Genomic DNA, 18,800 nt, shown 5'->3' with positions numbered 1-18,800 from the left:
GCGCTAATCGAGTGTGCGCTGAATATTGTATTATTATAAAACCAAATGTAATTCGACTTTGGTCCAGAGAGCTGCATTTCGCGCTAGACTGCTAGTGTCTCGTCAAAAAGTGTGAAATTAACGATAGCAAACCTATCCAAGCAGGCTAACAAGTTTAAGTTAAAATTAAGAGAAATGTCGATGGATATAGTACACGAGCAGGAGAATGCTCACATCGAGCTGCGAACGGTTGGCCTAGCCCCTACCGAGGATGAGCAACAACAGGCTCAACAACAATTACAACACCATGATCAACAACAGAATAACCAAGCAATCGGACACGAAGAAAACAGTGAACAAAATGGTAACAAGAAAAAGGGCAATAGGACCAGGGGTAAGCATTGAAACATGCTAAATCAACCATGACTTTAAGAAATCTTTTTATCATCCGTAAATAAATAAAAATCATCAGTGCATATCTGTAATTATTTAAATACCGTAAATTAATTTAACGAATTTTAATTAATCACACTAATAATATTATATATTTACCTTTTATAAATGTACTTTAACATTACAATTATTATAATATATTCACGAGAATATATTTTATAAACGGTTTTGAGCCGGCGCATTAGCGTACAGTAATAAATGGATAGAGTACCACCGATATCAATATGTCGTTCAGCGTATAGGTTTCATCTCCACACAAAGACTACGACGTAGCTTCGCTTTCATTTCAATGATAAAAAATGCTTTGAAAACAATATCATGATGTTAATATCTCTCCATAATTATAATTCCAAAATCAAGATTATTCCCGAGCTATATGGATAAGGCCTATACTTGTAAACATAATATGTTGTTATTAAGATTGTAAACGTTATAAATTGTTATTTTGACCTTAATTTTTTTTTTATAATTTGTGGGCCTACAGAATCTTATTTGTGGAATGAATTAGAAAAATAATTATATGTCATACTAAAAATGTCATCTTGAATTCGTTTAGAATCTATTTTCACCAATTAGTATAGTAAATTAATAATAAATTAATATAAATAAATTAATATATTAATATACCATACACTGAATAAACCTAACAATGTTATGAAGTGTTCTATTGCCAATTACCTTCTAGTTTAAAAAAACATTCATAGTAAAACTATAGAATATCAAACCGTGAAATAATAATAATTATTATTATTATTTATGTTTGTTTAATAAATAAATTGGTGATGTGCCGAATTTTAACAACATAATAATTATTATATAATAATAGTGTTAATTATTTTTAGTCATGTTTCTTCTATTTGAAGAAATTCAAAGTGTATTTGCTCATTTGAGAAATAATTAGCATTGGTTTGTTATTTTAGTTTTCGATCAAAATCTGTGTAATACAACAGTCTTATTTAAATTATTTAATATTTTCAAGGAATTTATGAATGAACGTAATATAAACTGCTATGATGCAAGATTGTTTCAAGTTAATGCCTTGGGTACGGCTTTGTGTACTGAGTTAATACTGCTTTAGTGTATCTCCAATAATCATTATATTCATATATGCTGACATTACTTATCATAATAATCGAATATAGTAAAAGCGCAATAGAAAATATGGAACCTACACGAGGAATATTAAGTTATTTGGTTACAGTAGCTTCCTTATTGGTAGGCCTATACTATAAGAAATATATATATGTATATACATACTGTATAAACCTAAACTCATGTATTTGTATCTCATGTCTTTGTAACACTAAAACTGACCTATTTGTTATCCATTATTAAATTTAACTAGCAATCTATAACCATTGATCAATCTAGCAGTACCATGATTTTAGTTAGTAAATACAAATTTACAAAAGGTGTGGAAATAAATTATTGTCAAAATGTTTCACAAAAAGAGTTTAGGCCAAATATAAACAAATTAACAAACAAAAAAATTTCTCAATACTGATTCCTCGAAAATATTTTAAACTATTCTAAAACAAATTATAAATTATTCTAAATACATATTTATTATAAATACATATTTATTACATCATTATTTAATACTTAACGCTGTTACGGCAACTTAAAGTGTGTGTATTCTAAATATTCGGTTGAGCGCGCCTTTATCAAATTCAAGATGTAACCCGACACGGTATCTTTCATGCCTAGGTTAGTCCAGCGGCTAACCGAATTTTGCGCGTACTTGCTAATCTGTCAAAAGTGTTAGATATATATTGCTAAACGATTACAAATTTGGAAATTTAACAGTTGATGTTTGAACTAACAATACCAGCGTGAACATTATTCAACTAGTGTTAAGTCAATTCGTTTTATTTGACTTAAATCAACTTACGCTACTGTGCTTAATAACCAACGAATTCTAGTCAAATAGAATTAATTCAACCATGTCCGTAAATATAATTTAAATGTATCCATTTAATATAAACTTTAAAAAAATATTTGTTTAAACTTTTCCATTACAGATTATTCCCATCCCATAATATTTAAAATAATTTGTTTACTTAATTTATGTTAAGCAATTGTAGTTTAAAGGTAGGTCTTATTAATTATTTATGCATTAAGCTTAACGAAATAACAAACAAAAACATTTTTTTTGGTTCGTTTATTAATATTTCTCCGTGTAGGGCTATTGTATTGAACACATTGTAATTTTAGTATCGTTATTTCGTTGCTATATTCCTAATTTGTAATAACGAATTAAATTACACATTCAATAAGAACATTTTGTTTTACTTGGCGTCACCAATACAGTTTAAATAAAATAACACGTATTTATCATGGTTGAAAGTTACGGTACGGTGTCGCATGTATAAGGCTGAAATATAGTAAACAATATTTACAATACACAAATCAGAATCAAAATAATAATAAGTGGTATATTACTACAACTAAGTAACATTTTTGGGGACAAAATAGCTTGCAGCAATTTTAAATATTTTTAAAATTACAAAACAAGTAAACAAATTATACAAATATATTGGTAGTAAAGCGTCTCCGTGAGAAAGTAGTAAGTAGTCTTTGTATGCGTTACTAGAATTCCTGTTAATTTTCAGAGGTAATCAGGCGATGGCGAGAAGCCCGAGGGAGCATCTACCTCCACTCCCCAAGGTTCTTTCAGCTACCTTTTTCCATTCTTCTACCATTTCCACAGAGATGAAATTGACACATACGCCTAAACAAAGTTGATTAGCAGTCTGTATAATTGTACTTTGCAATAACTTTTAATATTTCATAACGAAAATATTAATAATGGTTATTATTCGGCTTATATTACACCTGGTAATTCCGTCAAGAATGAATATTTCATACAGTTTCATCAAGGATTTTCCAGAACATAACATTACAAAAAATAAGTTAATCTTTCTCTAAAAAAATATATTATTTCTCTTTTGCCTAGTACTATCTAATATTCCATAAAGAAAACATTATTACTTAGGCCTACCGTACTTATCTTACCATTGCCATATGTTTATTTCGCAAAGTTTCATCAAGGATTTTCCAAAACATTTCTTTACCCTTTTTATTAATAGGAGCCTACTATATCCGTTTTTTAATCATATTTAAATTTCTTACTGTGTGAAATAACATTTAGTATTTCATGAAGAAAAAATTATTAACAGATCGGCTTATATTGTATTACATTTTTCTAGGTCCATTCCCCATAATGTTTCATTAAGGATTTTCCAAAACCTAACGTTTAAAACGAATTATTCTTTTTCAAAATAATCTTTCTTTCCTATCCTTTTTAGATGACGTTTTAATCGTTATTGTTAAACTTTTATCAATATTTCTATGGAATCTGGCAAACGTTATTAAAATTTATTAACTTAATTTATTTATAAATTATGTGCATTAGGCAACATAATTTCTTATGTATAATTTTATGAACACAAAATCTATTATAACCACTATTATTTAGATTTAGTTGAAACGTCTACCAGATTTGTTGATTGAACACCGCAAAGATGCTCAACTTTGGTTGACACCAGATGTAACTTCTCTAATTGTAAATCGTTGTCATTCCATTGGTGACGGCCAAACTCTCGAGTTTCACCTCTTACCGCCCGAAATAACATACGCTAGTCATAGAATGACTTTGGCAATAAATATTTATTACAGCTTCTCGTAATAAACTTGTTTTACAAAGAAATTTACAAGACAAAAAAGGGCAATATGGAGAATACAATTAATGTCTTTCCCATCTCTGGTCAACGGATTTGAGCATCCTTTTGGAGTGTTTCAATACTACAACAATTATTATATTTTTCCAAATGTCACACTCTAAATGTTAATAAATGTATTGGTTCGTTTATAGTTATTTTTAGGATAAAATGTTACGCGTGCTAGCATTTTTCCTTTTGACACACACGAGTAAATAAATCCATTTTGGCATCTTAAAAGGTTAAAGGGCAAGACTCAAAATATTAAAAGAAACACTAAACTGTCTGTTACACTTAGGTGGAATGCTGTGTTTTAACTTTACGGACCAACACAGCGTTTGACAAACGTGTTCATCTCAACTTGGCGACATTGGTCTTCGGTATTTCTTAACGTATAAATAAAACGAAATTTCATCTTTGCACTATAAACTTACTTTATACAGTAATACATTTTAAAATACAAGTTGAGGTGAACATTGTATTCAAACGGCTATCTAAATCAATATATTATTATCTATTAAATATTATATTCAGTGTTTCGTATTGTGCTCACTATTTCCATAAGACTAACCGGTATTATCTATATGTGTATGCCAATCGCTGTACTTGACCTTAAGAATATCTTTATGAGATCAATATTTTGTGTTTCACGTAGTTTCACGGTATGTTGAGCGAGGCATAAACCAGCGTATGAAATGCTCTTCCTACGTTACCTATCCAATTTCAACTTAACTTATGATCGCTAGATCTACTCTTGTCTAGCTAGACCAGTTTCTTTCCATGGTTTCCACTTCAACGACCGGGGAAGCCCTATCAAATAAATGCACAATCAATGGACTTAAACTGTTTCTACACTGATTAATTATATTTTATAATATGTATACAAACATAAAAATCATTTTTCTAGTTCTAAAATTGTTAACAATTAATAATAACGATTTAAAAAAATTATATTTGTATTTGGTTTATTTGTAGGTATATTTTTTCACAAAATATCATATTTAAAAATAATTGTTTTTTCTATAGGCCACAGCGGTGTTAACCAACTAGGCGGTGTGTTCGTCAATGGAAGGCCTTTACCTGACTCTACCCGTCAGAAGATTGTCGAGTTGGCTCACAGTGGCGCAAGACCCTGCGACATTTCTAGAATTTTACAAGTTTCCAATGGATGTGTTAGCAAAATTCTAGGCCGATATTATGAAACCGGCTCGATACGACCAAGAGCGATCGGCGGCAGCAAGCCACGAGTTGCTACCATGGGTGTTGTTAACAAAATAGCCATCTATAAAAGAGAATGCCCCTCCATATTTGCGTGGGAAATCAGAGACAGGCTTCTGAACGAAAATGTATGCTCACAAGATACAATCCCAAGTGTAAGTATTTTTATAATAATGTTTTAATGTAAATGAAAATATATTATACTATGGGTTAAAGAAATTCGTTACTATTATAAAATTATAAATAAATATATTACATGTAACATTAAATATTTCTGGTGTTGGCTAATGAATGTGTATAACATTAATATACAAATTATTTGATTCAGTTATTTCAAACGAATCGTTCTAAAATCTAAATATTATAAGTGAAGTAAAAAAAAAATGACAGATAGATGCTATAAATAAATTAATTTATAGATCTAAAAAATAACTGCAATATTCTTATTGTAATAAATGTAAATAACAAGACAAAATAAAATATTATTGTATTAGGCTATTGCATAAATTCGTTTTATAAAGTAGCTGAAATATCTTCGAAAAATTCGATGATATTTAAGATGCACCAGAAATTAAGATCAAGCTTTATCACGTGACTCAGGTTCAAGGTCAAACATAACCATATGTGTTAACTGCAAAGATGAATACATAATTAGATGGTATCATCGGCTTTTATGATTGGCGTGTGATCATGGCGTCATCCAGGCTACATCTTGCCCTTGTGAAAAATATTGAGCGCGTAAGAAAATTATTGCAGCCTAAAAGAATGTGCCGGAGACCAGTCGTTAGGTTGTAGATTCAAAAAAATATTGAACAAATATATAATGATAAAAGCAAGGAAGAGTAAGGTTATTAAAGCAATCATTACATCACAATTTTAATGTTAAGAATATACGTAAGGTAGCTCTAAATCTACCTCTAACCGACATCCTTTGCCGTTACATTGTTATAGTTATATCCAACAAAATATTGAACAAAAATACATAATTAAAGCAATAATTACATTGTAATGTTTGCTCAGAATATATTAAAGTATATTCTGTGTAGAAGAGACGTTTAATAAATCTCCCTCCGAGAGTTTAATATTCTTGATGATTCATCCCTAACTGTAAATTATAATAATTATTTATTTTTTAACAATAATATCTGATATATATTAAATTACATTTTGAAATTAAACACAGCGTTACAGAATTCTCCAGTAAATTGTTTTATAAACCTATTCATGTTTCCACAATCATTCGCCAGTTATGTACAATCCATTCTTAATTAATTCTCACGAACAGTCGAAACAAACTGTATGATTACGAATATGAATTACGTTTGACTCGGGTTTCAGTTTGCCGATGCCTCGTTCAAGATGGTTACGAAATTTGAAACTATTCTCTGGTGCTAAAAGATATTTTAGGTCTACTTTGTACAAGAATAGCAAGGCAATACGAGCAGCCTTGCCGACTACACAAAGCTTATTCTAAAATAATGACAAAAGTAGAAGCTTATGAAAATATTAGTGAGAATTAGTATTATGTAGAAAGGAAAACAACTGAAAAGCTGCTCTGACGAATATTTGAAAGCCCTTTGTCGGTGGCTTTGTCCGTTTTGAGGTGTACCGTTGGGAAAATATCAAAAACCTGGTATGTTTATGTAACACACAACTCCTTATATACGCCCAAAAGATCAGCTAATTAGAGAAACACAACAGAAAAGCAAACACTATTAAAAGATTCAAAATTGCACCCCTTAAAGTTGTTTATTTCGTTAAAAGCAACAAAGCAAATTCCTTGCTAGTTGTGTAAGCTCTACAATAATCCCTTATTCTCTGTTATTCAAAAATTGGATATCAAATTTTGAATTAAAAGCCTAACAGTTAAAATAATTACCGTATGTAACGGTTACATTATTTTCTTGTATATTTAAACGCATACAAAGTGTTAAAATCTAATTTTCGTTTGATTTGGCCTAATTAATAAGGCCTAATGAATTTATGTATTTAATTTTTTTTAAATAAAAAATGTTTAAAAAAATAAATTAAACTTGTTTGTAAACTAGACAATTAAAATAAAGAATTCGTTAAAAACAATCGCAAATTTGCATAAAGAAAAGAAAGAATTCGTTCATTTTAAGTTATCGTTATAGGCATAGGCCTATTGTATTACAAAGAAAACTATCATTTTATAGTATAGATCTGAGTTTTTTCTCTGTCGCAGTATTTTATATTCATAGCTTATATTAATAATACTGTGGGTATGTAGAAATAAAATTTACATGATCGTAAATGAAGGAAAACCAGACTTCATTCATAAATATTATAGCGTATTTCGTTACTTCGAATGCGACATTCAAAACTGCCCATTCGCCACGCCGCATTAAACGTTGTTTCAGGACCATTAACTCGCACCATGATACTAAATACGATTGTTGGTATTAGATGGTGTTTACATGAAACACGCTACTCAAACATTATTTGTTTTAGCTATCAAGTTGTATTAATCATTACTTCTACTAAATTTCAACATTAAATCTTATAATTATATCAATGTAACGCTTTGTATTTCAGGTATCTTCAATAAATCGTGTACTTCGCAATTTAGCAGCCGAAAAGAATCACATGGGCCATGACCCTATGTTTGATAAACTGCGCATGATCAACGGACAATGGCCGCGCGCCACTTCTAACCCATGGTACACGCCCCATCAAGGAATGCCAGGTCAAATGGGTCAAATGAACCCGGAAGCGGTCTTCCCAAAGAAAGAAAGTAAGTTTTAATGTTTAAATATATATTATTAAATAATATTCGTTTATATTAATATTTGTCGCGTTATTAATTACGCATTTTTAAAAGAACGGCAATCTGATTGATCTGTATTCGTTAACATTACTTTGGAAATTCTGCTATTAAATACATTTTGTGGTCAATTTAGCTACCACCTTCACACTTTTTTCTGCACATGCTAATAGCCCATGTTTTTATGTTTTTGAATAAAATAAAAAATTATTTATTAACCATACACAACATTCACTTCCATTGCACAGTAGGCCTATATAGACTTTAAAGTCGGTAAATGATACATTAATTTGAACACATCACATGAAACATATTGCATAGGCCTATTCTTCCTACTGTATAACTGCATAATAACATAGGTCTACTAATGATACGCACACTGCAATTAAAACTTTTTTTTACATTAAGTCATCATCAACATCGCACTCTGCGCCAAGGGAAATACTCGGAATATGAATAATTTACAGATATGTTGTCACTAGAATTAAATAGCAAATTATTTCTCTCACGACAACGGCACTTTATATTGATTAGATGATAGGCTCATAAGCGGAGAGTTATTCTTAGGGAGAAATAGTCCATTTTCCCCTGGGGAAAACTACCTAAATTTGAAAATCAAGGACGACTTATATTGCTTTATCTATATTACTTAAAGGTTGATAAAGAGAATAATTTTGATGTATGGAACGTACGCACGCCATACTGAACTAGCAGGAAGTTGGTCTGTTCATAAGAATTTCTTAAAATAACATTTCTGGCGCCAATTTCCAGCCTCTTCATAGATTTTTCTGCTAGGTGTAAAAATAATTCAAGATTAATTCATACCTGTTATTACATTGATGACGTAATTTATACGCATTTCATTTTATTGTTGCTAAGTTAATAATATAACGCCTTGAATTGGGCTTAATATAGAGTAAATAATAGTTTAACAACGTTACCTTTTAACACTAACACATTAAGCAAATACAAATTTAATACTATTATTCGTTCAAAATGTTTATCATCGTCCGACCTTTATTAACGTTATATTCCTATAACAAATAACATTCGATTATTAACTGGCGTTATTTCGTTCGGAACATACATGCCAGCATGTTGAATTCGTAAGCAGGTGTAACAGTTTTATCGAATTTAATAAATCAAAAGCAATATTAATTTTTATAATGTTATAATAATAGCAGAAACAGCTTATGTCTACTTCATGCGGGTTATCTAACTCCCATGGTACTTTTTTATTTATTATTTCTTAATATTCTGGATATCAATCTTTAAAAAACATTTAAAACACGGTATCCTAATCAAACTGATATTGCCTAAGACCTGATGTTGCAGATGTGCGCATACAGCAAGCAAAATAATTAGGCCTAATGTAAAATTAAATATACTAAATCCATAAAGGCCTACATATCAGTTAAGATATTACGGTAATCAAAATAAAACTACAATTATCGCACAGTACTGTGGCGTTGAATTATCACCAATAAAATAAAAGTTCATTTACTCGAATAATACATACACTATACACAAATTTTAAAATGTGTTAATTACTATAAATATTATTTTAAAAACCGATAATCTTCGTTTGAATAATAAATTGTGCATTCAAATGAAATCATGTATAAGAAATACAATTATCCACTACTAATAGACGAGAAGACAATATTATTTCGTTTGATATAAATGCAATAATAACGAAATAATACAAGATAACAGTATAGACGTAAATAAAATGGTTTCGACGAGTTATACGGTTAATTGTTCTTTTTCGTCTATGTCTATTTTAATTAAATATTGATAATAAAGTATATAAAAAAACAATTGAACACAACAATTATTTATTCATTTCGAATGGATAACGGTTTGGTCGAATGGTTCCCTTATGTATTTGTGTTTTCATCCAAAATGGACGGCGATCTATATCTTTGTAATATCAAAATTGAAAACTGTCGCTGGTAATCAGCCAGCCTGCGATGACTGCATTGTTCAATCCACTTTGTCTTTGTAGAAACAACACTATCGTTGCATCGAATTTATCGATTTCTTTCCGCTACTTGCCCAGTGTCGAAAACGAGAGCTGTGTGCTAGTGCGCCAGCTTCATTCGGCGTGAAATGCACTGTGATTCTTGACTGATGTACCATGGCAAATCGCCTTCGCCACCCTATCGATAACAGCGTGAAAATGAGCTTAATTTAACGTCTAATATGTTGATTATTGGCAAACGATAGGTGATATATTAAGTTGACTTTTAACCATGACATAACCAAACGAATTATTAACCCATCTAAACACAACGGTCTATCTATTTGTGGTTACGCGCGTGCCGTTTTGCACACTTCAACTTATGTATACATCCTTCATAGGCGGATCCTATAAACCAGACCCTGCATTATTGCGAACTGAAATTAACGAATTCTATATGTGCCGATTTACATCTAACTCCGCTTATAGCATAAAAGGATAGAAAATCCATAATTCACAATATGCGTCATTATAACATAACACAATCAACCAGGTTCAAGCCTCCATACAGGTGTGGGTTACCATGGTTTAAAAAAATATGTATTACCGTATGCTGACACAAAGCCGACACCTAAGTCATGCTAAAACGTTACTGTATAGAATTATTGTTTTTATGACACAAAACACCTTATGCGTCAATGTAGCCTAAAATAAGCACAATTATAGTAACCACATTTCGCGTGCAAAACGAAAGTTTAATAGTTAGCAAATACAAAATATTTATTTATTATTTTAACGAGTGTAAATCGATCCGAGAAATGATACACGACGACGGCCAACTAATAATGTTTTTGTGCAATATCCTCTGTTATTATATCCTGACGTCTCCAATTTGTGCATTTTGTTTATACACAAATCACTGGAGTTTTTTCTATTCATTAAACACCCCTGGGGCAGGAAATCTAGATTAACAAATTGTCATTCAACAGACACAAAAAGAAAAACCACAAACAATAATACTTGCCTGGGGTTTGTATTATGCAATGGATAAAAATGAGCCCAATTAATAACTCTATTATGCATTCAATAGTAGTCGTGACAAAGGGCGGGCTTTGCGGTGGTTTATTCTTAGGCCTCTTGACTGTCAACAACAGTATCGGAAATAACAATTACCCTTAGGACAAGATTACCAACGGCTTACGGTTTATCGTGAAGGTTAAGTTTAGGGGGCCTAACGTTTAAAAATAGCGTCATTTACGGACCTTTTTATGACCCAAGTATTTGCATTCCATCAAATAATAATAACACGCTGGTCAGATCGTCTGCACTTTTTACTAGTACGACTGTACTATTTGTAGTCTACAAAGGAAATCCGTCTAGTCTGTTATAGCAATTAAGGCTAAAGAGGAGGTTTACTCTATTAAGAAATCGTATTGTTCCAAGTTCAAACCACAATACATAGACTGACTCTGATTGTTAAACCACAATTGAAATGATTTATCTACTTTTGACAATCATCCTGGACATTTTTAATTATGCCAATTTACGGATAATAATTATTTATGGCTATTTATACGGGAGTCACAATTGCACAGTATATACCTAACTGTATATTAGATTGTCGGTATATTAAACCGTACTGAGGTACTGTAATTTGAAACAGCGCCACCCCTTTTAAAACTTTAAGACCATGAGAGGACTAAAGGCCTATTTACACAGACGAACATAACCGGATAAATACAAAAATTGAATGTATATTTTTTTTATTGTTGTATGACCATTTAAACCGAATATTCCATCTCAGATAGACACATATTCTACTGGGACAGGCTACGCGCTTACCGCCGCCGCTCGACTGTGTAAATTGGCCTTAATGCTAACTTAGAATTTAATCAAATGCAATAAAAATTATATGATAATCTTTCAGTAATGTATTAGACTTCTAAAGTAAAATTAACCTTTGAAATACTATGATTTAGATATTTACAGTGAAATACAAAGAAACCTAAAACGTACACTTTCTAACCTAAAGTCATTGTAGCGTTCGAAGAACATCATATAGAAATCATCGGACTGTATTGATATATTATAAATACGCTATTTACATGTATAATGTTCGGTCATTAGTCGCTGTCACACGATTTAGTCAATTGTTTCAAAAGATACTATCAAAATTGTCAAATGATTTCTAAATGAGTAGTCAAACAAGTCAAGATCACTGAGAGAGAATAATTCTGTAAGGAGGAGACTTCGTCGATAAGCTTGTTACCACTATATTCACGTATCTGTTGAGGTAAAATGTAGCGGAATGAATCGGCAGAAACCTGACACTGTAAGCGCAATCAAACGAAATTGGTCAGAAATAAACGCATAGAATGTAACTAATTGGCCTTAGGAGAGTTAGAGAAAATACATCATAAAATTCGCTTCATTGAGTGCTCGTTAAGAATTGGTCAACCATTAACTATCACAATCTTTGGTTTATATTATAACCTACTCTTTAACCCCCGTCTGAATTTCTTTGACGCGCGCGCACGGACACGACGTTTCGTGACGGCCTGAATGACATAGTACATTTATGGTTTAGTTCTTTTGGTGTAACAACAAACACAACATCAAAGTAATTTTAAAAGAAAAACACTTCAATAATGATTCGATAAGGTATATGCCGTGCATCGATCCTTAAGTATTTTGGAACCATGTTATTAAGAGAACATGCGTTTACAGGAGCGATAGACCTTTGAAAGCGGCGCCTTTGCGTTTATTCTTTGTTAAGAAATGATTGACTAAATTATGGGGTTGTATCGAAAGGCAAGAAGGCGTAAAGATGTTATTGATTCGCTACGATCCGCCTCAAATTAGTACTATCGAAGAACAATAAAATGCATCTGCCAATCTTTAATTAATTACACGAGCGGCTGATGCATCGTACGGGTGTTTTCTATGAACTCCATCGGCGTCGTGTCGAGGGGTCAGCGATTACAAAAGACAATTCTGATGATACAGTGCTTAGTACCATCTATACCGATAGCATTACCATTCTGATTTTAACGTAATCTTTTCAAACGTTTGCGACAGACATGGTTTTTCAAAGTGTGCTGACGAAAATTAGTGCTTTAACTTAATTGATTCAATTTATATTTCAACGGTTATCATTATTATCCTTGAACGACATGCCCTTCTATATTTTCATAAGTTCCAATCGTAATTATCGAATGTTGGTGCAGTGAAGCGGCATTTACCACTTGCTGGTGCTAACGATAGGTGTACGTGAGCTAACAAGTTTTTACCACCCGTTTGAAGGGGGTTTTTACCGCGGAGATTCAGATGCTTAACACTTGCGTATTGATGCCGCGCACGAAAATACAACCAATCAGGTGTCTAAGACGATCCGCGGTCGACCAAACGAAAACAAATCGTGTGACATTGTGTATGGATTTAGTCGCTGATTAAGATAAGCATTTTGGAACTTTCCGTCTCATTTGAGTTCCACAAAACTCTATTCAAACAGCGCCAAGTTCTTTACTGTTCTATCACCTGGGAAAGCGAGACTTCATTTCCGTTTTGTGCATCAGTAATTAAACCAAATGAATATCTTTTCGTTGAGTTATTGGTTACAATGATGAAGAGAAAGGCTATGGCTATGTTTTCATAAACCTTGTTATTGTCACTGATGGCGCACTTTTAATTTTCTTTTTCAAAATGAAAGAAAAATAAAAGAAAATATTTTCATATCGCAGCGTCTTGGTTTAATTATAACATGTACAGTTTTAGAACTTATTAATATGGCAAAGTACTAAAAGAAAAAAAAACAATAATAAATCTATATAACTTAATGAGTTTGTTTGATTATGGCAAATGTTTGCTTTATTGAGGTATCCAAAATGACCAGGTCAGGCTAAAGTGGGAATATAATGAGCGTATCTTTACTAATATTTTAGGTTATAAACGTTAATATAAGTGTTTATCTTTATTTATTTACTATCATGGAAATAAATCAATCAAAAGAGACATGGATCTCAACGGGTTGAAGTGAAATTCATTTCGTCATACTTCTGATACAAAACATCAACCAGCGCCACGCATACATTGATAATAAAGAGACTATTCCATTATTATCGTTTGAAAAATAACAAAAAAAACAAAACAATTCAATCTCATTAATTTCAAAATATCCACACATAATAATAGCCTATATTATTTAATATCACAAATCCGGTATATTGTAGGCTAATCTTTAACACTACAATACCAACTTCACTTAAATAAATAACCAAACAGTATAATGTGAATAAATCGCCGAGACCAAATCAATTTAAGACTGTCTATCTACTGATTATAAAAACGTTCATTTGAATCGAAAACGATAAACTAAGTTCACCATGGTACTCTTTGTAGGTGAAGCAAGAAAGGGAGACGACGAATCAGAAGAAACTCAAGCTCGGTTAAGATTAAAACGAAAACTACAAAGGAACAGAACATCATTCACACAACAACAGATTGAAGAGTTAGAAAAGGGTGAGTATTTTTAAGATTTTTTTAAAAAACTTGTTTTGAAACTCGGTTTTCTATAGGCTTAATCAACGATTTTTAAAGGGAAACTCCTAGTTTCTATTATTTGTTGTGAAGTGTGGATCTTAGATCATGGACCTATAAATTGGAGGAGTCCATGCTTAGATACTAACTTAACTCATTTTCAACAGCGACGAGGCTGAGCGAGCTTCGTGAAGTAAAACTGCTGGTGCTAATAGTCCTAATACTTCCTATCTTATACCATTTATTTAAAAAAAGAGTCATGTAGCCCCACTTATTTCACTTTCTTCGGCTTTGCCGCTGACGAGGTGATCGGGGTTATTATCAATGTTGTTGCCAGGGTTTATATTTTGTATGGGCAATAGAAAGGTTATACCCGGAGCTACCCTTTAAGGTAATGCAAATCGGATAATCGTTTTCTAATTGAATAATAGCACCGCAAATACACTTATGTCTTAATATAGATCATACAGATGTTAAATATGCACGTTGCGTGCACCATGTTAAACTAACTGATAAAAGAAAATTTAAATTGCAATTTTATGGCCTTTACATGTATTACTGTTTAAATCCAATCCTACTCTATTTCGATAGTGGGAGTTTCTAATCTGTATGCATAAAACTACACAAGCTAATACTATGGTAGCTAGCTACCTGTACAAATACAGAATCGAATACAATTAATATCAATTGTATTTACAGTATAAAGCAAATTAACTAAACTAAAAGACAACAGCAGTATTGATTCAACGTAAAGCTGATCTTGATTACCGATGTCAATTCTATCTAAAACTACAGGTGTATACATCAGCGATAACAATCACATGACACAATACGTTACGCCATTGACCGCTTTGATCACTACCCGTGCTTTATCATCTATGACAATTAAAATGGCCTCAAAATTATATGTTCACGTCGTCTGAACAGGTTTTATGTAGCGTTACAGGCATCATTGAGTTATATTAACTCGATGGAGGTATTGCAGATTCAGCTGACTTGCCGCATCTTTCATCTACCGCACATACAGTTAATAGGTAGACCCTGATTTATCGAATTTGTCACGCAGGTGTAAATTTTTTACTAAAGTTAAGATTTTGTTTCTTTTCATCATTTTAGAATTTGAACGAACTCATTACCCAGACGTCTTTGCAAGAGAAAGATTGGCACAGAAGATCGATTTGCCAGAGGCTCGAATTCAGGTTTGTAAATAATCTAATCGACGTTATAATACTACAGGCTATATCTATCATGTACAATGCAATGATTAACAGTGTTTGTAAAATGTGTTTGAATTCGCACAATATTTATTAATAATATTGTTGTCATTCTTCAGGTGTGGTTCTCAAACCGTAGAGCTAAATGGAGGCGAGAAGAAAAATTAAGAAACCAACGTCGACAACACGGGGGAGGTCCCGTTAGTGACGGTCCTTCACAGTCACCGATTAGCCAACTCCAGTTATCAGGCTACCCGAGCAACATGAACACGCACGTCTACCAACCAATCCCGCAACCAACCAGTCACGCCACCCACCCGATGGCACCCAGATCTATGGACACGACGTACAGCTCTTTACCAACCATGCCAAGCTTCTCGATGGCACCACCTAATCTGCCAATGCAAACACAGCGGGATAATGTTACGTCATACGCCAGAATGCTTCCTCCTGCACACACGTATGAGACGCTTTACCCATCTTCAACTCAGCCTATGAGCAACCACGGTCATATGCAAGGACATCACATGAATTCCCACGTTGGTCATGCCATGAATAACAATGGTACGTATTTCATAAGAAATAACCGAACCCCTATTAAGGTTGGGCCTTGCAGTTGCTTGTTTCACGAGAATGTGTCCCCTTAATAGGACTGGGATTTCTCCTGAATAAGGGTTTCTCAAAGGAGGGGTTCTGTGTAACTAAACTATATATTACATTTAATTGTTTTATAATTTAAAGAAAAATACAAACAGGCTCTTAACTTGAATTCTGATTTTTTCTTTTCTTTTAGGGCTGATCTCACCCGGTGTATCAGTACCGGTGCAGGTTCCAGGAAGTAACGTTGTAGGAGATCCTCACCTGGGGCATCATACAACACAGAGTTACTGGCCGCGGATTCAGTAATGACACTTTATATAGGCCGTACACACCACCAACTTTGTCGCTGAAGACGTCAATTGTCGTGTGTTGTTGAAACACAGGTTCTCTGCGTTGTAGCAACCAACTTTGGCGATGAAGACGTCACTTGTCAGATATTGCTAAAGTTGAGCGTTTATGCCAGTTTAAATTGACTGCATCATTCCATTGAAGTAATACTATTTATACATCTCATCAACACTGCCAATGGCGTGATATAAAATGAACATCGCACAAATGTGCATCGCAACTCATTTGAAAGCGTTGAAACGAACTTTCAGCGGCTAAAAAGTGCATTATAGTTAGGTTGGGCTGTTCTGCTTTAAACTTTATTAGTACAGGGTGAAATGCGAATGTATATCGTAACTTAAATTATAATGCTTTCATATCATTTCGCTTTATTATAAACAGGGTAAATACTATTTCTGGCTGCAATATAATTTCAAATAAATTACGCCGGTCATGTCTTTGAGGCGCAAGACGCATTTGTAGGGGCTTAATACGTACTACCGTCATATCACATGAAAGGGTGGAGGGGTGGGGGGGGGGGGAGGTTGTGTCTGGTAACATCAGTTTAATAAATAAAAAAACCGACTGGAAGAAATTTACACTCATATTGAGTTGAATTTGAATGGATTAAATTATTAAAGATCGATGACCTCTAAACTTAGGCCTATATAATTCTTTTTTTATATTAATAACCAAAAAACGGGTGTTACAAAACTAGATTGCGGGGAATAGTATTTTATTTGACTAATATTATTATTAGTTATTACCGTTAGGTTTAATAAATAAATTGTACAATACAAACAAGATACATGTAAATAATTGTAAATAGTTTCGCTCTTGCCATCTAAATGTGCTATCCTTCGTGAGAAGGAACATATTTTTTAGAATTGAATATTTCGTAACTCATTTTTAGGAACTTTTAATTTTGATGATTTCATAGTACTGTGAACTCAATTACTACGTCACGGAGGAAATCACAATTCGTCTCTAAAACCCGTAGTAATTTTGTTATTGTATGGTCAATCAAAATACGTTAATTCTTTTAATCATTTTATTTTTGTTTTAAAAAGAAACATAAATAATTCAATTACTAATTCAATCTAAATTTGTAGTTTTTCCCTGATTTATAAACATTGCGTAAAACGCAATAATGGAAGTTGGGTAACAAATTTAAACTCTCACGAAATCATCCCAATGCGAGGTTTTTTTTAGTTTATTTCCTTATCTGTAGATTTTGTAGATATAAGTAAATGTTACATTTAATTCATTTTTTTTACATTTGAAAATAGAATAAACTTGTGAATAAATACTGTCAAATAATTTATGTGTTTATATTTGAAAAAGACGACTGTACGAATTGTGTAGCATTGTAGCAGGTAGAATCTTTTTACACTGAACTGTATTATTCAAGTTGTTCGTGAAGGGAGACACATTTGTATATTCCTTCAACGTTTACAAAACTAGTACACGCTAGTAGGATATAACCACGTTCACACTGAGCGACCACGAAATCGGTCCGATGGCTTGAGATACTCCGGGTTCACACGACGTACGGTTTATATGGAATTCGGAATGAGCGTGAACGGTTATATTCGGACACGCTTAACCAATTTTCACTATTTTCTATCCGATCAACGTGGGCTCAGTGTAAACGTAGATTAAGTTTAGTAACATTTGACGAAATAAAACACTGTGTCAAATAATAAAGCAATCTGAAATACGTTAAAACTAGTATGAAGTTTTCTTTTTGTTATTTTGAATTGTAAATCTCTGTTTACACTATCAAACTTTATGTGAATATGTGATGCGCCCATATATGGACATAATGATGTCATATTACTATCATATTTGGACACTTTTTTGGCAACTAGTTTGATAGTGCAGACAGAGCTTTAGTCTACTAAATCAATATCAATGCTGATGATGATATGAATTTAATGAACGGTAACGAAGATACCAATGAAACGCATCGTGTTGGTTTGCATAAAACAATATGAATTGCGACC

At 32.5% G+C, this 18,800-nt stretch overlaps 1 protein-coding gene across 3 annotated transcripts in view; it reads left to right on the top strand.

Moving 5' to 3' along the window:
* Positions 1–17,317, top strand: part of LOC140053981 (paired box protein Pax-6-like) — a 29,725-nt gene extending 12,408 nt beyond the window's left edge. For 2 of the 3 annotated variants that reach the window (XM_072098772.1, XM_072098771.1), the window contains 6 exons: positions 5,178–5,524; positions 7,926–8,124; positions 14,516–14,635; positions 15,770–15,852; positions 15,987–16,431; positions 16,661–17,317. In XM_072098772.1, the coding sequence (XP_071954873.1) occupies positions 5,178–5,524; positions 7,926–8,124; positions 14,516–14,635; positions 15,770–15,852; positions 15,987–16,431; positions 16,661–16,773 (1,307 nt within the window). In that variant the 3' untranslated portion in view covers positions 16,774–17,317. Of the gene's footprint in view, positions 1–78; positions 374–5,177; positions 5,525–7,925; positions 8,125–14,515; positions 14,636–15,769; positions 15,853–15,986; positions 16,432–16,660 lie in introns of those variants that run through there. The other variant, XM_072098770.1, reaches the window with a different exon arrangement.
* The last annotated feature ends 1,483 nt before the right edge of the window (positions 17,318–18,800 follow it).

The sequence above is a fragment of the Antedon mediterranea genome, chromosome 7 (genome assembly GCF_964355755.1).
Source record: "Antedon mediterranea chromosome 7, ecAntMedi1.1, whole genome shotgun sequence".
Classification (NCBI taxonomy): Eukaryota; Metazoa; Echinodermata; class Crinoidea; order Comatulida; family Antedonidae; genus Antedon; species Antedon mediterranea.
This window is presented reverse-complemented; position numbering and strand designations above follow the sequence as displayed.